The sequence below is a fragment of the Artibeus jamaicensis genome, unplaced genomic scaffold, assembly GCF_021234435.1.
Source record: "Artibeus jamaicensis isolate MK-2021 breed Jamaican fruit bat unplaced genomic scaffold, CSHL_Jam_final contig_519, whole genome shotgun sequence".
Taxonomy (NCBI): domain Eukaryota; kingdom Metazoa; phylum Chordata; class Mammalia; order Chiroptera; family Phyllostomidae; genus Artibeus; species Artibeus jamaicensis.
The window spans coordinates 54,582,392-54,605,539 of record NW_026521871.1 but is presented as its reverse complement, the minus strand read 5'-3'; the positions used below and the strand labels follow the sequence as shown (position 1 = coordinate 54,605,539).

Below are 23,148 nucleotides of genomic sequence, written 5' to 3'. Positions count from 1 at the left end.
ATGAGAGCGAGGCTCCGTTGGCCGGGGATGTGGGAAGCTTCTAGAAGTTCCTAGAACCTCCATAGAGAAACACGGCCCTGCCCACACCTTGATTTTAGCTCAGCGGGAATGATTTCAGACTTCTGACCTCCAAAACTGTAGGATGACAAATTTTTGTCATTTCAAGTTGCTGAGCTTTCAGAGATTTGTGACACTGGCAATAGGAAACAAATACACAAGCCCAGGCTGCTGACTCTCTTCTCGGAACCGAAAGGAAGTGTTAGAAGAACTGTGGGGGCAGAAGAACTGTGGGGGCCCCTGGAGAGACCGAAGGTGTCGGGGTCTAGTCCGAGGGGGTGCGACAGCTTGGAGCGGAAGAGGCTGTGCTGCCCCAGACTGTTTAGTTGAGCCTTGGCCGTGCCCTTTTCTCTTCCCAGCGTTGCTTCTCTCCATCCCACCCACACCTGGGGCCTCAGAGATCCCGGAAAGGGAGGCAGCTCTTGGAAAAGAGGAAGCCTCACTGAGATCCCTAGAGGTCAGCATCTCCTGGTGACGCGTGTCCAGTGTTGAACGAACCAGCACGGAATTCCTGAGGCCCATTCCCCTCCCCACTCCCCTACAAGTGCCAGACACTGTTCTGGAAGCTGGGGGAGTAGCAGTAAACAAGACAAAGTCTCTGTTCTCAAGGAGCAAAAAATAGATAAAATAAGGAAAAACACACGTTCTGTGGTTTACAAATACTGAGGGGGGAACAAGTCTGGGAAGAAAATCGGCAGGTGCCAGGCTTTGGGAAGGGGCAGGTTTAAGGAAGATGGGGAGGCCCGGCGGGTGTGCCGTGTGAGTGTGGGCGTGAAAGAGGTGAGGGTGTCAGCAGTGAGTGTGGTGCTTGATGAGGTAACACCAAGGCAGAGGGGACAGCAGCCACAGCATTTTCGAGACAGAAGCAAGCCTGGTTGAAGACCAGCAGGAGTTGGTCGAGGCTGGAGCAAGGAAGGGTGACAGGAGGGGAGGGTGACCAGGGCTGAGAGGTGATGAGGTGGGCGGCAGTGTCCGAGTGAGAATGTGGATGGCAGCGTTGCCTCTGGGTGAGGTAGGGAGCTTGTGGGGGTGGGTGCGGGGGGTTCAGGAGTGACCTGACCTCACCTGGTCAGCAGCTCCATGGTAACGAGACACTGACAAGTACAGTTGCACTTGAAAGAAAGTGGCAAATGACAGCCTGTGCTGGTAGGAGTAGAATTCGTATTCCTAGCCACATGAGAGGATGGAATAAGCATAGAGAATATCATCAAGGAAAGGAAGAGATGGGTGCATAAAACAGGACAAGGAGACATACTCGGGAAGGGGATGACAGGCCGGGCGTAGCTGGACATCGAGTCCAGCTACGATCCTCCGGCATCGAGTCCTCCAGTTGGAGGGCCAGGCTGAAGAGTTCTAGAACACACTGCGGAGGGAGAAGGGTGGGCGGTAGCAGAAAAGGCGGTGCCCTGCACGCCCACCAGGATGGCTAGATGAAAGAGCCGCACCAGTGCTGTGCAGGCACGGAGCCGCCAGAGCTGCTGGCCGCCGCGGGTGGGGCGACGGTGGCTTCCGCGACTTCGGCAGTGTGCACTAAGCGAGGACTTGTACGTGTTTTTGCAACTCTGCGAGCCACTTCTCGGCATTCAGACCACCGAAGTGCGTCCCGTGTTCACTTACAGACGTGTTCAGAAGTGTTCATGGCGTGAACTGCTTGTCATAGTCACAGAGCGGAGCCGACCCAGACATCCACCCAAAGCAGAGCGGGCAGCCGGGCTGTGCTCCGTGCGCCCCGTAGCATTCCATGTGGCCACAGTGTCGAGTCTCACAAACTGTGTCGAGTGACAGAAACCAGACACAAAGCATGGCATGCCGTGCGATCCCCTCAGTGTAAAGCTTCAGAAGAACCGGCGAAACTTGTGTGGGGCTCACAGTCAGGGCAGTGGTAGCGCTGGGAGGAATCGTGACTGAGAGGAACGAGAGGAGGTCACCTGCGGCTGGTGCCGTCCTGTGTCTTTGGGTGAGAACTTAGGTGTCTTCACCAGTGAGAGTGTCTTGATTTTTGTGCTCTCACGATTTACGTATTTCTTAGCATAATACTTCAATTAAAAGTTCAATAACAGAAAGAAGAAAGGTTTAAGAAAATAACCAATTTCAATAACAATTCAGATGTTTAATCACAATGTGGAAGACCCAGGAGATAGAAGTCAGATGAGAATGTTCTAAACTACTTCTCATGAGAGAAATGTAGAGAGTTACAAGTTTAAATAATCGATGGGAGAAATAAAAATAGTGATAGATCTAACAAGTTAATGGAGTAAGTACCAGAAATATAAAAGTAACATTTATGTCTTTGAAACGCACTGTGTTGATTAGGAAAGGTGTGGTGGCAATTAAGAAAGACCTGGAAGTCAACATAGTCAAGCAAGACAGATGCTTACGCCTTTCTAAAGAGAATTTATGAGGTGGGCAGTCCAGTGCTGGTCATTAGAGACCCAGCCACCCTGTTGTCTAGCTTTGTGATGAGGGTCCAGAGTGACCGCTGGTACTGAAGGCATTATCGCCACATTCGAGGAGGCAGAGACAGGACACACCTCTTCCCTTGAGAAATCGCGTGTAAAACCTCCCTTTCCATCTATCTGACAATTATAGGACCATACCTGGCTTCACAAGAGGCTGGGAAGTGCCTTTTAGCAGGGTGGCAAGGTGTCTGGTTAAATATTGGGGTTCGTGAGAAAGGAAGAATGTGAGAAGGAAGAAGTGACAGAAAAAAACCAGCACCCCTCCTCTACCAAAACTTCTGGCCACCGAGATGCGGGGTTCCCCCCCACACTGACCAACTGTGACACCAGCTGGGTGTCTAAAACTGGGTTCAGTTCTGACGTGCTCTTACTGCCCTTGCATGAAGTCTCGGGCCTGCTTAGCTTGCACCACAGTCCCCTTTGAAAGACTGCCAGCTCAGGTGGAAAAGGCCAGTGTCCCCAAAGCGGGGACGTGCACACACACAGATGAGTGCGTTGTGGCGGTGGTGTGCAAAGGTTCTGGCTTAGGTGGTGGTGAAGGCAGTGATGATGCCAGATGCTGGCCTTGGGCTACTAGAGGCTGGGCCTCGGGGCAGCATGTAGCCTGGAGAACACATGAGAAGCAAGCGGAGCGCAAAGGAGCCCCGGGCACTTTGGGAATGGAGCTGAGACCCGCTCCTACTCAGTGTGCCTAGGAGCGGGACACACCTCAGTAGAAAGGGGCTGGGTGACCAGAGCGTCTTTTAGGAGCGGAGCATCCTGTTTTGGAGTTGTAGCCTCTATTTTCTGTTGGTTTGTCAAGGGGGGAGTTAAAGAAACCTTTGTATCGTGTAAATTTCCAGGCCTACAAAAACTGCCCTTATGTACTCATCACTGGGTTTCTTTTTGACTGAATTTACTCTGGAAAGTACTGACAGTGTTTTCTACAACTTTTTAAACAAATGTCAGATTAAATTTTTGTTTTGTTTCATTTCTACCAGAAATGTTGCCAAAGAAATTGACAGGTCTTAGATGTGTGAAATGGCTTACAAGAATTTTGCCCTCGCCCCGGCTGGGGTAACTCAATGGACTGAATGCCGGCCTGCAAACCAAAGGGTTGCCAGTTTGATTCCCAGTCAGGGCACATGCCTGGGTTGCAGGCTGGGTTCCCAGTTGGGACGGTGTGAGAGGCAACCACACATTGATGTTTCTCTCCCTTTTTCCTTCCCTTCCCCTCTCTCTAGACATAAATAAATAAAACCTTTAAAAAAAAGGAACTTTGCCCTTTTAAATTCAGTGGAACAGAATAAGTTATCAGTGAACAGTTACTAAAAAGGAGGAATGTAGGACCACACACCTGGATGCTCTGTACGTCAGAGTTTGAATTCCACTGTCCCGTGGTGCCTGTTTCCACAGCTGAGATAACAGGCCGCCACGTCAGACCAGCCCTGGGTAGTGAGTGACTTTCCTGCTGGCATCAGAGACTGGGGATACCTGCACTGTGTGTGCTTGCGTCACCTGTGTGGTGGCAGAGGGCGACCTTGGCTCTGACAGGTCTCACTTACTGAGCCATCTGAGTTGTTGGACTCCCTTGAGAGTGGTCGGATTCCTGGAGTGCTGGGTGGCATTCCCCAGCACCAGGGTGAGGCTCTGCAAGGCACGTGGTCCTCGGGTTAGAGAAGGGACGTTTCCCTGTGGGAATGGGGGAGGCCTGGGCGCCCACCTCGCAGTGACCTTGGAGCGGGGAGCGGCACTCAGCCCCGCTGCCCACTGCTGGCGTGGCACAGACAGGACCACTCCTCGCCTGCCGCCACCGGGCGTGTCCCCACAGGAGACCCGGGTGACACCCAACCCTGGAGGCCGGGCGTTGTGCTATAACAGCACGTCCTCATCCGTGTCCGCATCCGAAAATAACCCCCAACCTAGAAGGAGAGTCACAGTCACGTGCATTTGAAACAGCGCAGAACAGTTCACCTTCCTTCTACATAGTCACATGTGGATTTTAGTACAAAATTGATAGCAGTGTAAGGTGGGGGCAGTTACTCCCTGAGTAATTGCTCTGAAAGTAGGAATAAACCTAAAATAAGATGTTGAAACTTGAGTTTGAAATAGAGAGGCTCCTTGTATTTGGTGAATTTGAGGAAACAAGGAAATTCCCCTTGAACAGCTTGGTGAAGCAAATTCCCGTTTTCCTGCGCTAGTGTGCTTGTAACCAGTTGTTTAATTTGGGACAAGTGTTTTTGGAGTAATTAATCTTTGTTGCCATTTTTCTGTGTCTTTCATTGGTAATTCTTAAAACTCAGGGAAGCTCATGATTTATGTACCAGATCGGGGGCCCTGAAGGTCAGTCTCACGGTTTATGCTACTAAAAGACTCGTCATGTGACTGTGAGGTTGACTGAGACAGGAAGACCAATTAATATTTTTGACTCTCCCTTAAATAAAACTTATCTTGAAGGCAGCACAAAAATAGGCTTTTTCCAGTTTGAGTCACTGAAAATGGAGAGCATTTATTTCTTGAGAAGAGACCTAAGGCATTACATAGGGGTTGCTTTTGGCTGAAAGTCAGCAGCCTTGTTTCTGCTCCCCCCAGATCAAGCACTGTGCCTAGCAGAAATTTCACTACCTCTCCAAAACCGTCAGCAAGTCCCTATTGCTCAGCGTCTGCCTCTCCCATTGCAAACGGTGGCGGCAGCAGCACCTCCGGGATGCACAGCTCCGGTGGCAGCAGGGGGTAAGAGAGGCCCTTCCACTGCGCTTCCCTGCCCTCTGAGCCCCGCCTCTGCCCTGCACTGAGCAGGTGGGCGGAGGGTCCCCGTGGGAACGCGCTGCATGTGGCTTCTCACTCCTTTTCCTGCCCACAGTGAAGTGTGCCTCCTTGTACTGGCTTGGAGTACTTGTCCTACCAGCTGGTGGTTCCCCACAGCCCAAGTCGCTGGTGGTTGCAGGGGTCACCGTGCAGAGATGGGGTGGCCGTATGGTGGCATAGTTGTGAGGGGTGATTCACTGTGGGGGAGCCCTGCCTGTTCCCCTGTGGATGGCTGTGAGCCTGCCTTCGGCGCTTCCAGAGCACTGGCCACACAGCACAGAGAGGTTGGAAGAGGACACTCAGGCGTAGTCAAGACTCGGTGTGGTCTGAACGTGGTGGCAGTTGTAGGCTCTTCATCTCGGTAACCTCGGCGTTCTCCCCCAACGTCGCCTGGCAGTTGGCCTTCTGGGGAAATAGAAAATCAGCATGTGCCTGAAAGTGGAGCATTCCCATAGCACTTCTCCCCTCGCGGACGTGCTGCCCACCTGCCACCATGTTGGGTCAAGGGCAGGGTGGGGGTGGCGGGGGCTGCAGAGGGAGTAGAGAGCACTGGTATCGTGGAGCTAGCACCAGACAGGAATTCTGGAGGCCCTGGAGCCACCCCAAAGGCCTCCTTGGGGCATGTGTGCAGCACTTGCTTTTATTGGTGATGTGGGTTGTGTTTTCCAGTGGATCTGGCTTCTCTGCTTCATATAATTGTCAGGAGCCTCCGTCCTCTCACGCACAACCTGGGGTCTGTGGCCTTGGAAACCTGGGGAACACCTGCTTCATGAACTCGGCTCTGCAGGTGAGTGAGAGGACTGCCGTCTCGCAAGCACTGTGTCTTCGCAGTACTTGAGGCTGGGGCAAGACTGGCCTGCTGAGGGTCAACAGAGTGCTTTCCAGAAGCCAAGGGCAAAAGCCAGACCTGCCCTTTCCACAAGGGCAGATTCTTTCCTGCGCGTGGGCACTCAGTGGTGAGCAGACCAGCCATGGCTGTTGTCCTCAGCAGAATCATAATCTAACTTTGAGATTTCTTGTAGTAGAAGGGAGAGGATAAAAAGATCTGTTAAAAAATCTGGCTCAGTGGATTGAACGAGGGCCTGTGAACCAGAGTATCGCGGTTCGATTCCCAGTCAGGGCACATGCCTGGGTTGCAGGCCAGTTCCCAGCAGGGGACTCATGAGAAGCAACCAAACATTGATATTTCTCTCCTTCTCTCCTTCCCTTCCCCTCCCCTCCAAAGATAAATAAATAAAATCCTAAAGAAATATATGGTAGCCCTTGCGGTTTGGAAATTATTTTTTTTCCCCACTGTGATGAGGTAGGAATAAGCCTAGTGCTAAGGAAAGGAGACAAGATCCGGCTTTTCATGGGGGTTTTCTCAGTTCTTTATGCCCTCAGTGTTCCCCGGCCATTGAATAGGGTAGTAATGATGAGGGGTCATAGCTCTAGATGTATATGTCAGACAAAAAAGGTTAAATTCCACGATTCTTCTCTCTGTTTCATCGTGGTAGAAAAAAAAAAACAAATGAAACCCAAAGAATTAAAAAGGAAATAATAGAGGTAAGAACAGAAATTTAATGAAGTACAAAGCAGATTTACAGTGCAGCTAAATTTAGCTCCTTGAAAAAAAAGGAATGAAATTGTTTAGCTCCCAGGGAAACTGGTCAGGAAGAAAGAAGGTATAAACGACTTGATACCAAGAATGAAGAAGAAAAATCAGTACAGACATGAAAAAGAGGATAGTAGGAGAATTTTATGTCATTAAATTAAACAATTTAGATGATAAGTTTTAGACAAGTTGCTTTGCAAAGCACAACTCAACAAACTTATACAGGATGAAATAGAAAATCTAGCCCTGGCTGGTGTGGCTTGGTGGATTGAGTGCTGGCCTGTGAAACCAAGGGGTCACCGGTTTGATTCCCTGTCAGGACACATGCCTGGGTCGTAGGCCAGGTCCCCAGTAGGGGGCACTCAAGAGGCAACCACACATTGATGTTTCTCTCCTTTTCTCCTCCCCTTCCCCTCTCTAAAAAAAAAAAAACAAATAAATAAATCTAAAAAAAACCCTATATAGTGCTGTATTTGTTAAATTGGTTTGCTAACTAAAGCTTTACACTAAAGAAAATTTCTATTAAAAAAAAAGATTTTGAAGATTTTATTTATTTTTAGACAGAGGGGATGGAAGGGAGGGAAACATCAATGTGTGGCTGCCTCTTGCACACCCTCCACTGGGGACCTGGCCCACAACCCAGGCATACGTCCCCACTGGGAATCAAACCGGTGACCCTGTTTCACAGGCTGGTGCTCAGTCCACTGAACCACACCAGCCAGGGTGAAAGAAAATTTTTATTCTGGATGCCTTTATTGGTGAATGTACTCAAAGATTTAAGGCAGAAATAATACCAATCATACAAACACTTTCAGAAAGTAGAAACAGAGGGACAACTTTCCAAATTTTATAAGGCAGCTACCAAAATATGACAAAAAATTTTTAAAAAGGAAAATTTTGGATTATTATGTTCCATAACTATACATAAACGAAGTTTTAGTAAGTCAAATTAAATGACATCTAATTAAAAGTGGTAACATAGGTGGGGTTAGTGCCAGGAAAGCTGACTTGGTTTGAGTCCTAAAAAATTAGTCACTGTCATTTAACATGGGGATAGAATTAGGAAGAAAACTCTAGGATCAGCTCAGCAGATGTAGGAAAGCATGCGATGAAGTTCAACTTTAATATCCATCTCCATTTGGTAATTTGAAGGGGTAAAGGTAGTGCACACTTCAACAGTGATGTTCTCTGTTGTTTTTCTACTGCCTTTATTCTCATGTTTCGTCCTATAATGCTTTGGTTCTCTATTTTGTCTTCTCACGAAACACTGGAATGTTCCAATCCCAATAATAAAATTATCCTGAAGTTATTTTAAGAACTATCTCCCCTGGAATAGAAAGTCGCTGTATGTCAAACACTGGGGATGCACAGCTTCTGCCCTCAGGTAGCTCATTTCAGCGACAGTTCTTCGTGGGTGTGACCTCCTCCGATCCCACGCCCCCCGGGTGGCCGCCAGCTCGCTCTGGGCTGGGGGCGCTGTGCCCCACTGTGCAAGCCTCTCACAGAACCTGCTAACTGCTTCCTTCTGTTGGCATTGACCCCGGTAGGCCCTTCGAACTTGGTCTCTGGTGTGTCCAGTGTGCCCCCAGGAGGGGTGTGAGCTCCCACCATGTTCTCTTTCAGTGCTTGAGCAATACAGCGCCACTGACGGACTACTTTCTCAGAGATGAGTACGAGGCCGAAATCAACAGAGACAACCCCCTGGGGATGAAGGGGGAAATCGCAGAGGCCTACGCGGAGCTCATTAAGCAGATGTGGTCGGGAAGGGATGCTTACGTGGCACCTCGCATGTTCAAAGTAGGTTGACATACGCGCTTTTCTTCTCGTTTCGGGGGTGGGGGGGGCATGTCGTAGTGATGCGTTCCTTTACTCGCATTTGGGGATTGAGAGGGACCCCGAGACCGAAAACACCACAGATCGGATTCTTCTTTTCTGTGGGTCGGCCTCTCAGCACACACTTACCTTAAGGGACTGCAGCCCTGGCCTCTGGGCTGCTCGAGAAGTCCTTTGTCAGCTGTCTGCCCAGAGTGCTGTGTTCTGCGGTGCAGCCTTCAGAGGGCCGGCTGCTCAAGCCAGAGCACGAACATTCAGTTTAGTTTCCAGCATCCTCTGAGGGCTACTCTCAGGTTCTCCTGTACCCGCAGTGGCTTGAGTTGGGCCCCTCAGTCAGGGTTTGGGTTCATCTTGTTGGAAGGTGTTGCGAGGGGCAGTGATCAGGGTGATCAGGGAGGAGATGGGCAGCCTGCGGCCGGTGCACTTGGGGCAGCGTGGCCTTCTCATGGACCAAAATGTTTCTTCCTGCTGAAGAGGGGGTGCCTTGCCTCCACATTTTGAAATCTGAGAAATCTTATTTTGCCTGCACCGTCGGGGTTCCTGGAGCCTTTGTGAAGCAAATGGAAGGTAAAGATAGGCATGTTTTTTATTCAGGAGGAGAAAAGTAGCACCTTACTAGCTCAGTGAGAAAATTGACACCTCAGATAGTTTATTCAGATTGCAAACAAATTCTTTTCAGCCCCGTGGTCACTTTAATATTGGGAAATACATGTCAGCTGCTAGTCTCATAGTAAGTCACAGAGAGACTAGAACTGGGAAACAGTGTATCAGGTTGAAGCTGGTGCGAACACGCAGTTGACAGGTGGCCTTCAGGTTTTTTGGGGGTAGTGTGGGGCTTCGGACACCTTCTCTGCACCAGCTGGTGTGGTAGCCACTAACCACTTGACATGTTGGGTGGACCTGAATTTTAGTTGTATTTATTTATTTTTTAATTGTATTTAATTTGGATTAGTTCAAGTCTCAATAGCTGCATGTGGTTAGTGGTTCCACTATTAGACAGCACAGGGGTGGGGCAATGGCTTTCCAAGTTCAGGTGCATCAGCCCCTCTGGAGCTTAACACAGACTGCTGGAGCCACCTCCAGAGTTTCCGATTCTGTAAGCTGAGGGCCTCAAAATGGGCCTTTCCAACGAGCTCCACAATTGAGGCTCATAACACTGGTTGGGGAGCGTGCCCTTGGGTTGGTCACTGGTGTGGATCAGTGCGAGGCTGACAGTTGTTTAGTTAAGGATAGGAGGGCTGGCATATTCTGGAAGATTCCTCTGGCTGATGCAGGTACCGTTTGTAGAGTTCTTAGGAGACTGAACCAGAGAAGGAAGCCGGAGAGGCGTTCATGTCGGTACTTAGGAGGCATGGCTGCTCACGATGCCGCCCGTCGCTCTTTTTCTGGGGAGTGGCTATGGCCCCAGGATGGCTGCTGTCACCCTGGGTTTCTGGTCTGTGCCCTCTCTCTGCCACCCGCCTTCAGGCCTGTGAGGAAACAGGCTGGCTCTTCGACCAGAGGGAGTTCTTCTTTCCTGTCCCCGCTGACTCTGCAAAGCTGTGTTGGTGACAGTTTCCCCTCTGGCATCACCGGTTCTCATGTCTTCTGATGTGGTTGCTTGTGTTGTAGACCCAAGTGGGACGGTTTGCCCCCCAGTTTTCTGGCTACCAGCAGCAAGACTCTCAGGAGCTGCTAGCCTTTCTTCTAGACGGACTGCACGAAGATCTGAACCGTGTGAAGAAGAAGCCCTACCTGGAGCTGAAGGACGCCAGTGGGCGGCCAGATGCGGTATGTTGTGAAGACTTTGCAGAGAAGTTGCCTCCTAGTGAGAATGGCAGGGGCGCTCTTTCGTTCTTTTGAGTCCTGGAGCCAGGGCCCTGGTGGCCCCTTGCTGTTGGTGGTGTGGACCTGGGTTCTGGTGGGGGAACGCATTCCAGGCCTGAAGGGCTAACTCAGGTCACTCCTGCTGCTCCCTCTTGGCTTCTTTACATTGGAGTCATTTGGTGTCATCTAGCTGATGACGCAGAGATGGGGCACTCTGAAAACCGTAAAGCGCTTGGGGTGTGGGATTTTGAGATTATTGCTGCTGCCATTAAAATCCGTCTTGATTTTTTAGAAAGATTTTACTTATTTATTTTTAGAGAGAGGGGAAGGGAGGGAGAAGGAGAGGGAGAGAAACATCAGTGTGTGAGAGAGACATTGATCAGCTGCTTCTCACATACCCCCAACTAGACCTGGCCCACAACCCAGGCATGCACCCTAACGGGAATCGAACCAGTGACCTTCCAGTTCACAGGATGGCGCTCACTCCACTGAGCCACACCAGCCGGGGCTCATCCCTTCTCCTTTCTTCCAGGTGGTTGCAAAAGAAGCCTGGGAGAACCATCGGTTGAGGAATGACTCTGTGATTGTGGATACATTTCATGGTCTCTTCAAATCTACTTTGGTTTGCCCAGAATGTGCTAAGGTTTCTGTGACCTTTGACCCATTTTGCTATCTAACTCTTCCACTGCCCTTGAAGAGAGATCGAGTTATGGAGGTCTTCCTGGTCCCTGCTGACCCTCACCACAGGCCTACTCAGGTAAGTGACTGGGCATCCTCATAGTACCTCTCGTTTTAAGTGGTCTGCAGAGTAGGACCACTTCCCTCCTGCATCGGAAGCTCCATCAGCTGCTGCTGAAATCCCTTGGCACCTGCCCTGTGCCCTTGGCCTCCATCAGACCTTTGTGTAATCCCGAATCATTAAGTCCTGTCGAGAAAGTTGTCTAGGCCTCTCTCTCTCACTTTTTCCCCATGCTCCATTCATTTGACTAACGTAGCCTGAGTGACCTGCTAAGTGGCTCTGGAATCTGAATGTTCGGGAATCAGAAGCAGGGCATTGCTGGGTCAGGCTCTCCCCTTTCAGCTAGGAGAGCTTGGCCAGAACAGAAGGCCAGATGAGAGGCGTGACCAGCAGGTCTAAGTGTCTGCCGGCTCACTGCATGACCGTACTGCAGTTTCCTGGCATTAGTTTCTTTGTCTCTAAAGAAAGATGATGTAGGACCAGTTGGCAGTTGTATAATTCTAACAGTCCTTTGAAGAACTTAGTTAAGAACAAAATGAAGCAGTGTTAGGAGGTAAAGAGTTGGCCTAGCGCCTCCGCTACTGCCTGAATAGAGAGGTGCAGAAGACCTGCCTGTTTGCTCTGCTGGCCCCTCAGCAGACCCCCGACCTCACTGGCCTGTTTCCAGAAGGACACCCCTGCCCTCTGAAGTGCATGCTCCTCCCTCCCCCTCTCACCCCTCGTGGAGCACTCTGGTCTCACCTGCCCGCCTCTCCTCTGCAGTACCGCGTGACCGTGCCGCTGATGGGGGCCGTGTCTGACCTGTGCGAGGCTCTCTCCAGGCTGTCTGGCATCGCTGCGGAAAACGTAAGGCAGGGTGGTCCGTCTCGCTCAGCCTGGCCGGGGCGCTTCACAGGCCTTTGGAGTTTATCTCTAACCTGTGGCCGTTTCTGGGGGTGGTTCTCATTGGCCAGGACAAAGGTGACATCCAGATGCCTCGGGGCTCAGTGGTGGAGCTGTGGCGCGCTGTGGTGGAGACTTCCCTTCTGGCTCCAGTTGGGGGAACACCGTCCATCTTTCTTTTTGTAAAAAAGATTTTATTTTTAGAGAGAGGGAAAAGGAGGGAGAGAGACAGGGAGAGAAACATTGATTGGTTGCCTCTCGCATGCCCCCGGTTGGAGACCTGGCCCACAGCCCAGGCATGTGCCCTGATTGGGGATCGAACTGGCGACCTTTTGGTTCCCAGGCCAATGCTCAGTCCCATGAGGCACACCAGCCAAGGCTGGGGAACACCATCTTTGCTCCATTGGGTCATATTAGCCATGGTCAGAGGACCAGGAGTAGGGCTGTGCTCTCAGCTCTGCTGCCCCTTCCTGTAACCTCCTCTGTAACAGGAGAAGGTGGAAGTTCTTTCCTGGCCTAAACACTGTGACTGTGTGGAGTGACGTAATGTTCTATCTAGATAGAAATCTTTATTAAAAAACAGCTGCCCATGCTGGGCTTTCCGCTGAACCTAGTCCTGTTTGGGGGTAGGCAAAGTGACGCCCTCCCCTCCCATGAGGACCCATCCTCCTGGATGCTCCAACCCTCCCTTGTCCCAGCCCTGGTCAGTGTCCTTTGTCCTCCCCACCCCCCTGCACCCCTGCTGGTTTCAGGCAGTTGTAGTGCTCGGGGTTCGGTCTGTTCTGCTATGTGTGAGGATGGCTTGGAGACCCCTGACCCTGGGAGCACCCCAGAGGCTTATCGATGGCTACCAGTCTCTGGTCAGTGCTCACTCCCTACCATTCCTGCCGCTCGAGGCAGGCCCCGTCGTGGGCCTCGGTCAGATGTTGCCAGCATGTCTTTGGCTGGTGGCAGCCATGCTGCTCCCCCTTGGGCCTCAGCCCCTGAGCTCGGGCTGTTACACGGTGGTCTCTCTGGAGGCACATTTTCTGTCCTTTGTTCCTAGCTTTGAAATACTCCTAATCCATCCTGTAATCTTTTTGCTACTGTTGATTCTTATGTAGATGGTGGTCACAGATGTGTATAATCACCGGTTCCACAAAATTTTCCAAATGGATGAAGGTTTAAACCACATCATGCCTCGGGATGACATTTTTGTGTGAGTACTCAGCAGTTTCTGCTGCAAGGGCAGAGGAAACACTCTAGAGATCTTGCCTTCTTGGTGTCTCCAGAGCAGAAGTTCTGGCAGTCGGTGGCCGTGTGGATTTGCCCTGATCCCTGGGTGCAAGAGGTGGGTGTTGGGGAATTGTGGGCAGCCATTTGTGCCAAGCATCTCCTGGCCCTTCAGAGCTAGAATTCCAGAAAACCCTCAGGATGAACACAGCCTTTTGTCAATAGTTGCTGCCTGTTAAGAAGGCCCAGTCAGTGGTCCTCAGGAATGAGTGCCTTTGTCAAGAAGGGTCACAGCTGCCTGAGGGGCAGGAGAAGACAGGAGAAGGCAGGTACAGGGAGGGTCTTGTCCTTTTTCCATGCCACCAGCAGTGGCTCCTTAGGCTTGTGCCATTCGGAGTGACAGGGTTGATGTAGGGCATCTTTTTCAGCTCTGGCGTTCTGTGAGCCCCGAGACTGTTTTCTTATCCCTGTTAGGACAGTACCTCCGGCCCCTGCTGGTCTTCTCGGCCTCTGCCAAGTCCTCTTGCTTCAAGGCTGCTGCTTGTGATTTTATGTCTGTCCCTCTCCCGGAGGGTGGGGTGGAGTGTGTGAACTTGCCTGTGCTCCCAGACAGCCCCTTGCCCGGGGGGGTTTGTGGGCCCCCCACCCCTGATGTGACTCCCTTATTTCCTCCCACTCAGTAACTTGCCTCTACCGAAGGAAGCTTTAAAAATTTTTAGTTTTTATCCTCACCCGAGGACATTTTTTCCTTAGTGCTTTTAGAGAGAGAGGGAGAGAAGAAGGGGGAGAGAGAAACATCGATATGAGAGAGAAGCACTGACTGATTACCTCCTGTCTATGTGTACTGGGGATTGTGTGCACCCAGATTGGGGATCAGGATTGAACCTGCAACCTAGACATGTTCCCTGACCAGGAATTGAACCTGCAGCTTTTCGGTTACGGACAGTGCTCCAACCCACTGAGCCAGAGCAGCCAGGGCTGGTTTTTGTTTTTGAGTGAGGAATGCCCCACACAGAAGAGGCCTCTCCTCCCCTTGATGTTTTTGTCCTGTAACTTCTCAGTCATTTTAAAAATAGTTCTTGACCACGCCCACGATCCTAGTTCTGTTCTCACTTGCACACGGGCCTCCCTGCTTATACTTTCCTCACTTTGTAAATGGAGGGCGCCAAGGCTCATGCTGGACCACGGGGACCACGAGGGCTGGTCCATTTCTGACCCCAAGGGCTCAACATAGCCGCCCTCTGTTCTGAAACTAATGTTTGTACACCTGAGCTGAGTAGAACTGGGCATCACCCCATGGGGAGGTTGGCACACTGCCATCAATGAGGGAAATTCCAGAGGGCTTGGGGGCCAACCAACAGGAAAGCAAGTTGTTTTAAAGATGAATTGGTAATTGTCTTAGGAAAACAGTGTAGTAGCATCTAACCCTTTTGAGCACGTGGGGCGCTGTGCTAGACAGTTATTCCCCACCACGGCACTGTACGGTGGGTAATCATTGTCTCCTGTGTAAACAAGACTTGGAGGTGAGGACGCTTCTTAGCCTGGTCACAGCAGCCAGAAACTGGCAGCCGTAGACCTGGAACCTGGACCAGCCTTACTCCAAGGCTGGGTTCTTGACCTTGATGTTAGGCCACTGGGTTCTTCCCCTAGAGCACACTTTGGACATTTTTGTGAGTTTTTTTTAGAACTCATCCTGCATTTACTTTGGTCAAGACTGCCAGGCATCTGGGGAGGGATGTGCTTGTGTTTTTGTGTTTATAGTTTGCAAAAATTGAATCAGTAAGTTTGTGTCTCCCCCTATAGGCAGAGGGAAAGACTACAGTCGGTTGCCAGCAATTTTGGTAACATCTGTTCCAGGATAAAACATCTATAAGTCTCCTCAGTCCCATGTATTCACTAAGTAAGACACATTTTTCAAAATCATTGATTTGTATTTAGCAGTTTCTTTGGTTATCTCTGACTTTAAACAATTAGATATGATTCTTTTACTTCAATGTTTTTGAACAAAGATGGCAAGCAATTCATTTTGTAAATTTGCTTCTTCACTTGAAATAATAGTGTTTGGCTAGTATTTTAGGTGTACATCCTTGTGTAATGTTTTGTTTTATTAAAGGACAGGGCACTGAGAATGCCTGTTTAAAAGTAGAACTCCTCGGTGACAAAGGATGAACTTGGTGGCCCAGCCCCCTGTGCGCTTTGGTGTCTGGGGTGGTGGTCCAGATGACAGCCTCCTTCTGTGCAGAGTCCCAGCTGAAGGCGCACAGAAGCTGAGGCCGTGGTTGGGGGAAGGAGGATCGCGGCGGTGCCGGGGCCCCAGTCCCGGGCTGTGTAGGTCCGCACTGCGCTGACAGTGACCCTCCTGGGAGCAGCCTCTAGAATCATCTCGAAAATGGTCTTTCTGCCTTTTGTGCCAAAGGATGCTCCGTCCCAGTAACCGTAGTCCGGGCCGTCAGGTAGCTGCATCTCAGGTCTGTGCTGCTCAGGGGGACGTGCTCCTGAACGTGGCCCCTCATGTGATTGACACAGGTACGAGGTCTGCAGCGCCTCCGCGGACGGCTCGGATTGTCTCCTGCTTTCCGTCTACTTCAGGGAGAGGAGGTCCCGGCCATCGAGCACTTCTGCCGGGGCGGTGCTTTATGGGCAGCCACTGCTGATGTCTGTCCCCAAGCACGGGCTGACCCGCCAGTCTCTATACCAAGCCGTTTGTGAGCGTATCAGGTGGGTGGCAGGGATGTGATTTGTGTGTTACCTGAAATCAGTTCAGTTTAGCAGTGACGACCCCCGCACAGCACCCATGTCGACCCCCCATGTGCCCACCTCTGTGCCAGCCCCTTGGAGAGCCCGGGCAGTGCTGTCGGGACAGGGCGTGCGGCACATCGTAAACCCCATGCTGCTGGGCACCTAAGCCTCCTTCCTCTTGTCCCTGCAATCATGTCTGTCACACCTGCTAGTCACTTGCTTTTAGGGAGTCTAGTGCTTTGATTGTATTTTGTATTTGAATAAAACTTTTAAAAGTATTCCACTGTTATTCTGATGCTTATAATTAATGTTACTGGGAAATATTTTTTTAAGATTTTATTTACTTATTTTTAGAGAGGGGAAGGGGGAGAGAAAGAGAGAGAGAAATCAATGTGTGTTTGCATCTCATATGGCCCCCACTGGGGACCTGGCCTGCAACCCAGGCATGTGCCCTGACTGGGAATCAAACCAGAGACCCTTTGGTTTGCAGTCCACGCTCAATCCACTGAGCTACACCAGCCAGGGCAACTGGGAAATATTTTTTAAAGTGATAGTGCCACATGGCATTCATGGAAGACTTGAGAAAGACTTTCTCAGTCTTCAGTGACTTACTAGCTAAACATCTTATCTCTTGGGTTCTTCTTAATTTCTTGTAGCGATGAGCCATCACATGGTCTTAAAGCCCTTTAACTTCCAAAATTGCTTTGTGAATAGCCGAATGTGTAAGTTATGGAATATTTCTAGGTGAGTAGTGGAGAAAAATGCGTAAATGTCGCAGCTAACAGTTTTTCCCTTCTTTTTCAGCCGTTACATAAAACAGCCGTTGCCTGCGGAGTGTGGCAGCTCGCCCTCGGGGCCTGGGGCCTGCAGCGACTCCAGAGGCGGCTGTGAAGGTACGTGCTCACCACACGGTGGGGCTGTGACCTGGGCTGTGGCCGACTGAATCCCCTTGCCGTCCCTTTCTCCCAAAGGTTTTGTACACGTAGGAGGGGGAGGCTCTGAGGCTGGGTGGGCCCTGTCCAGGGAGCAGACCTGGAAGCACCTCCTGGTGGTGTCCACTGCCCAACTTGGCACCTTGAGGAGTCTCCTTAGACCTGTGGGCAGGGTTTCGCCTCGGGTGGACTGAGGCAGAGTCAGGGTTTGATTCTTACATCTTGGGGATTGCAAAGTGGGCCCTCTCCAGCACTTGCCTGCCTCCGTGACCTGGCCTCTGACCCACCTGATCTCTGCCCACAGGGCTGTCTTCTCGGTCCCTGCCCGCCCTGGTGGTGCAAACCTGCCCCTGAGGAGGATGGGTGTCTTGGCCAGCCGATCAGGAGGCAGAGTTTCTCCTGGGCATTTCTTTCTAGCCTGGAAACCACAGGCAGGGGCTGACCAGACCGCTCCTGCTGTGGGAGGGGGAGAGCCGCAGTTCCCAACAGCAGTGGGGTGGGCTCGTCGGGCAGCCTGGAACCCTCGGCGTCCTGCACTGGCAAGTGCCCAAAGCCCATCTCTGACCAAGGAGCTGTACCTGATCTGCACTGTGGCTCCTGTCCTTCTTTTGGGGCCTAAGTGACTGTCCTTATTCCTATAGAACTGGAAATGTCCTCCAAGTTCGTGCTTACACTCGTGCAAATCTGAATGCCCAGATTTCTCCAAGACACACACAGTCCTGGGAGGTGGGAATTGACGTTCAACGTGGCGACCACAGGCTCTGGCTTCAACAGGCGTTCCCAGCTGTTGTTGGTGTTTTAGTTTGAACGTTGATTATAGGTCGTATTCTGATTCCTGCCCCAGATACCCCACTCTCCCTGTACTGGGATGGGTGGGGCTACGTTCTGTGCTCAGGGCCCACAGGCAGAGGTGGCACAAGTGGCTCTGCACCTCAGAGCCTTGGTTTACCTGTCAGGAAAATGGGATGATGGCATCTGCTTCAGAGAGTTGAGGTTACAAATGAAGGAGGTGATGTGCTTAAGATACCCGGCACATAGTAGACAGTTACACCGTGTAAGGATTTGCTGCCGTTGCGATTAGCCTGGCTGCTTAGACACTCCAGCAGTCTCCTGTTGGGGAGCAGGGCTGCCGCCTTCTGCATCCTGTATGCAAGTCTTGGTTCGTAGGCTTCGAACCCTGTTTAGTTAAAATTAAATCTCAAGTGCTCTTGCTGTGCTCAGGTTGCTCAGTTGGTCAGATCCTCGTCCTGACACGCCAGGGTCGGGCTCAGCGAGCCCCTGTCACTGAGCCCCGGACAAGGGCTCAGTGCCTGGTCAGGGACCAACCAGTGAATGCAGAAGGAAGTGGAACAAGAAAACTGTTGTTTCTGTCTCTCCCTCACTCCTTCCCCTCCTCTCTAAAAATCGTTTTTTTTAAAAAAGGACCTAGCTCCTACTGGTCTGGCTTAGTGGATTGGTCATCGTCCTGCAGACCAAAAGGTTGCAGGTTCGATTCCTGGTCAGATCCCATGCCTGGGTTTTGGGCCAGACCTCCAATCAGGAGCGTAGCAAGAGGCAACCAGTTGGTGTTCTGTCACAGGCCAGTGCTGCTCTCTTCCTCTTTCTCCCTCCTTTCCATCTCTCCAAAAGATAAACTCTTTTTTTTTTAAGTACTTCTAATCTTTTTACTACCGCGGCTCCTTGCTAGGCCTGTGGTCGCTGTCTCCTGCTGATGCTCTGGGTGACCTTGGTAGCTGCCTCCAGTGGACTCTGCTCTCTTTTCGCATCCTGTGGTAGACACTCTGTGACATTCAATTCTGACAGCATTAGTGCAGCCTTCCTGCGATTGTCCGAGTAACTGGCAGCCAGTGGCACAGGGAGGGACAGAGTTCTTGAGGTGTCGGCCCCGAGTCGGGTCGAGGCGGGTTTTGGTGGTTGTGTCCCTCTCAAAGCGGGCAGGCAGGGCCAGGTTCCCCTGGCCAGCCTGGAGTGGGGCAGGCTCCCCCGGGTGCCAGGGGAGCGTTGGGACGAGACGTTCCTGAGAGCCGGGGCGCTTCCCGCAGTCTGGCTGGTTCGGGCGGTGCTGATGGGGCGTCGCACGCGCTCTCCCTCTGAGGCCGCGCTGTTCCGTGGCCCGAGGGGACACTGCGTCGTTCTGGGCTCAGCTCCTCCGCCCGTGAGCGCTCCCGGCGCAGCCTGGCCCTTCCCTCAGAGTTTCCACTTCTAGCGACGTTCCTCCAAACTGCCAGCTGCGTAGTTCACATCTTTTCTTCCCCTGTGACTTTTTTAAAAAGACTTTTAAAATCTTTTTAAAAAAGATTTAATTTTCTTGAGACGATGAAGGGAGAAAGAAAAAGAGGGAGAGAAACATTGATGTGAGAGAGAAACATCCATCGGTTGTCTTCTCTCACGCGTCCTGACTGGGGACCGAACCTGCAGGCCAAGCATGTGCCCTGACCCGGAATTGAACCAGCAACCCTTTGCTTCATGCGATGAGGCCCAATCCACTGAGCCACACTGGTCAGGGTTCTCCCATGACTGTCACATCACCTGTCGGAGTTGTCCTCCGTCTTTGTTGAAATGACTGACCTGGCAGTTTAACTTTCCCCTTCGACCTCCCAGCAACAGAAAGTCTGGGGATTGTTTTTACCGCGGCCGCATATCCCAGTTCTCTGGAAACTCCTGGGACATTTGCTCATCGACTTGGGTCTGAAACGCCTGTTAAAACTCTTAGAACCCAGCAATCTCACCTGGAAAAAGAGAGAAAGGGCAGGATGGACCTTGTCTGCTGTGTGTGACCTTGGGACCCAGCGTGGCCCCTGGACCTGAGACGTTCGGTAAATAGCAGTGGGAGGGACAGGACAGACGGTGTTTACTGTAATAGTTAAGCATTTCTGACTGTGTTTTTAGAGAAATAAGCACTGGTTTTGCTGTTCAATTATGTATGCGTTCATCGCATGTGCCCCGATTAGAGGTAGAACACACGACCTTGGCGTGTCTGGATGACATGCTAACCGACCTAACTGCCCAGCCAGGCCCGTGTATATTGGGATATTTAAAAGTTGACTTTTTAATTGCGTTACTTAGTAAACTGTCTTCTTGAGTGTTATGTGTGTGTTTAGTTTTGGTCCTTTTCTCTCTGTGGGCCTAATGGTGAAGCTGAGCGATTGGGACTCTTCAGGGTGAAGCCCAGTAAACTGCCACGTGCCGAGGGCCCCACATTGAGGACCCACGGGGCTGCTGCCTCACTCTGTGCCTTTGGGTGACTGGCTGAACCTCTCTGGGCCTCCGCTTCCTCCGCAGGGAGTGGCAGTGCCCAGTCTGCCAGTCTTCTTGGGCCGTGTGGGGCCACCCCTAAAAGTGCCTAGTAAATGCAAAGGGGCAGGTGTAGTTGCACGTACACAGGAGAGAGTCGGAAGGAAACACCACAGTTAGGTGTTAAATAAAATTTTTAACGTTGACGTAGCGGTGTTTCATTTGTGTCCTAGGAGACGATGAAGAGGAGATGGAGCACTTGGAGGAAGGCAAGGAGCAGCTTTCGGAAACCAAAGGCGTCTGGGAGGAGGAGCCGGGAAGTGACCCTGGGGAGACCACGCGGAAGGTCAAAGGGCAGTCCTGCCCCAAACGGCTTTTCAGCCTCAACGCTGTGAACTCCTATGGAACGGCCGACATAAATGCACTCGAAACAGATGAAGAGTTACTTAAACTCAACTGTAAGCACTTTCTCTGACCTTTCAGACCAGGCTCTGGTGGGACCTAGGATCTACTTAAAAATCCTTGCTCTTAATACTCACTGCTTTGGGCTTTTGTGGTCTCATATAGCTCTGAGAACAGACGTTGTGTTACCCTTGGATTGAAGTTCCCTAAAGACTGTTTCAGCCCTGGCCGGTCAGCTCAGGTGGTGAGAGCATCGTCCCGATACACTAAACCGTGGGTTTGATCCCCAGTCAGGACACACATGAGAATCAGCTGGTGATGCATAAATAAGTGCAACAACGAACTGATGCCTTTTCTTTCTCCCTCTCTCTATCTTTCTACAGCAATAAAATTAAATGGGAAGTTTAAAAAAAGCTTTTCAGAGGCACTGGGCATGTGTTGTCACTTGCCCTTGATGCCCCTCCTTGTCAATCTCCTCTTGGGTCCTTGATGACGTCAGTGGGACAAGCCCGCCCTCCACTCCCACTGCCCTTTGCAACATTTGCTCCGGGCTGGCCTTCCTGGGCGGCCAGCATTTTCCCAAACTTGGTTTGCTTATGAGAAGAATGTGCTTTTCTTTTGTTCCTGGAGGGCGCTCAGGAAACGTGACCCGCCTGGAGGATGGCCGTGGGTTCTGTGGGCTTTCCATCCACTGGGGCCTGGAGCGGGGCCTGCCCCCCAGGCGGAGGGAGGCATTGACATGGGCTTGCAGCGAGTGTGGCAGGCATGTGAGCGGCGAAGATGCCCACACAGGCCCAGAGGGCAGCCGCCAAAGCACCTCTGCCCTGCAGCACCTTTCTCTGGAGAGTTAGCTCAGTGTCCTTGAACTAGCTAGCTGGCTTTCTTCTCTTCTTTTGTTATAATTCTCTAACACTTTTTCAATAACAATTTTACTGAGATATTTTTTATCTCTCCACCTCTCTGCACCTCCCTCTTCTCTGTGCAACCCCGTCCTCTTTGGTCCAGTGCTCTGCAATTTCTAGCTCCTTTCTGGAACTCCAGGCTTTGACCCCTCAACTCAGCTCTTTCTCTCCTCCCCACTCTCTCGTGCCGGGCAGGAGTGTGTCTCCGGCAGTCAGCCGGGGCCTGGCGCTTCCATCACCTGCGCTATTTGCTGTCCTCTCTCCAGGAGCTTGCTCTTGCCCTGCCTCATGCCCAGCATCTGAGAACAGTGGTTTTTCATCTGTTTTGTTGGGTTTTCTCATAGTTTAAGGCAGAAAAGTAAATCTGGTCACTGTTACTCCATCTCTCTCTCTTTTTCTTTAATCCTCGCCCAAAGATATGTTTTTATTGGTTTCAGAGAGCAAGGAAGGGGAAGCGGAAAGAGAGAGAGAGAAACATATGAGAGAAACATCAATTGCTTGTACACGCCCCTGACCGGGGGATCGAACCTGCAACCTTTTGGTGTATGGAACGACATTCCAGCCAACTGAGCCACCCAGCCAGGGCCTCTACTGTTCTTCTATCTTGACCTATGCCTTTTCAGACTTCTATATAGTCAGCACCAGCACTTGGTGCTTGTCTGTGACATTGAGGGAATCTTTGCCCGCGGATTTGAGGTCAGGCGTTAGGAGTTGGCTGGCCGAAGGCAGAGCATTGCTCTTGGCAGTGGCTGGTTATGTGTGAGCTCGTATCAGTGGCACAGCCTGAGTGGCCTGTCTCACTCCTGTCACCTGAAGAGCCTTTCCAGTTTCTGACCGTTCCAGTAATGGGTGGCTCTTCGGTGTTTCCCCGCAGCTGGATCCACCCTGGCCATGAACTGGGACTCTGAGGCCCGGAGCCTCTACTATGATGAACAAGAATCTGAGGTGGGTCACTTGGGGTTCTTGGTCAGGGAGTGCGCCGGAAGCGAGCGAGGGTCACCACTCCCCTCCCCGCCACTTCCCAAGTGGACAGGTGCTTAAAGGTTTTGTCATTCTGTGTTCAGAGGCTCCAGAAAATGCATTATGTTCCAGGCACGAGAGCTGGCGAGTTGGTGGCCCAGCCAGGGTGGCGCTTGTCTCGCCAGCAGAACTCAGCGTTGTGTTCCGCACAGGCCTTCGAGAAGCACGCGAGCGTGCTGCAGCCGCAGAAGAAGAAGAAGACTGCCATGGCCCTGAGAGACTGCATCGAGCTCTTCACCACCATGGAGACGCTCGGGGAGTACGACCCCTGGTAGGCACCCCCTCTCGGGCAGGGCGCCCCGCACCCTGTGCTCTGGCGTCCACCGGGACCAGCGGTGTCCCCCAGACCCTTTAGTTTTTGGACGCGTCGCTCTTTCATGTCACCGACCCTACAACCCAGGTCTTTCCTCACGTGTCATGTTTTCTCAACTCGGGAAGCTGTGGCTCTGTGTCTGAAGGGGACTTAGAGACCCCTGCCGAGCGCAGGAAGGCTGCGGGTGGCGCCTCTGCCCCCAGGCTGGAGGGCCCGGGTGGCGCCCCCCCCGCCCAG

General features: G+C 51.6%; 1 protein-coding gene across 5 annotated transcripts in view; it reads left to right on the top strand.

Annotated features, from left to right (window-relative positions):
- The window catches only part of USP4 (ubiquitin specific peptidase 4), a 37,917-nt gene that overhangs the window by 9,837 nt on the left and 4,932 nt on the right, over positions 1 to 23,148 (top strand). Inside the window, exons 7-18 of one of the 5 annotated variants that reach the window (XM_037128411.2) lie at positions 5,088 to 5,228; positions 5,973 to 6,090; positions 8,521 to 8,694; positions 10,342 to 10,500; positions 11,069 to 11,293; positions 12,038 to 12,121; positions 13,261 to 13,355; positions 15,896 to 16,087; positions 16,913 to 17,001; positions 20,508 to 20,732; positions 22,453 to 22,523; positions 22,751 to 22,869. In XM_037128411.2, the coding sequence (XP_036984306.2) occupies positions 5,088 to 5,228; positions 5,973 to 6,090; positions 8,521 to 8,694; positions 10,342 to 10,500; positions 11,069 to 11,293; positions 12,038 to 12,121; positions 13,261 to 13,355; positions 15,896 to 16,087; positions 16,913 to 17,001; positions 20,508 to 20,732; positions 22,453 to 22,523; positions 22,751 to 22,869 (1,692 nt within the window). Of the gene's footprint in view, positions 1 to 416; positions 700 to 5,087; positions 5,229 to 5,972; positions 6,091 to 8,520; positions 8,695 to 10,341; positions 10,501 to 11,068; positions 11,294 to 12,037; positions 12,122 to 13,260; positions 13,356 to 15,172; positions 15,270 to 15,895; positions 16,088 to 16,912; positions 17,002 to 20,507; positions 20,733 to 22,452; positions 22,524 to 22,750; positions 22,870 to 23,148 lie in introns of those variants that run through there. The other 4 variants (XM_037128412.2, XM_037128414.2, XM_037128415.2 and 1 more) reach the window with 4 other exon arrangements.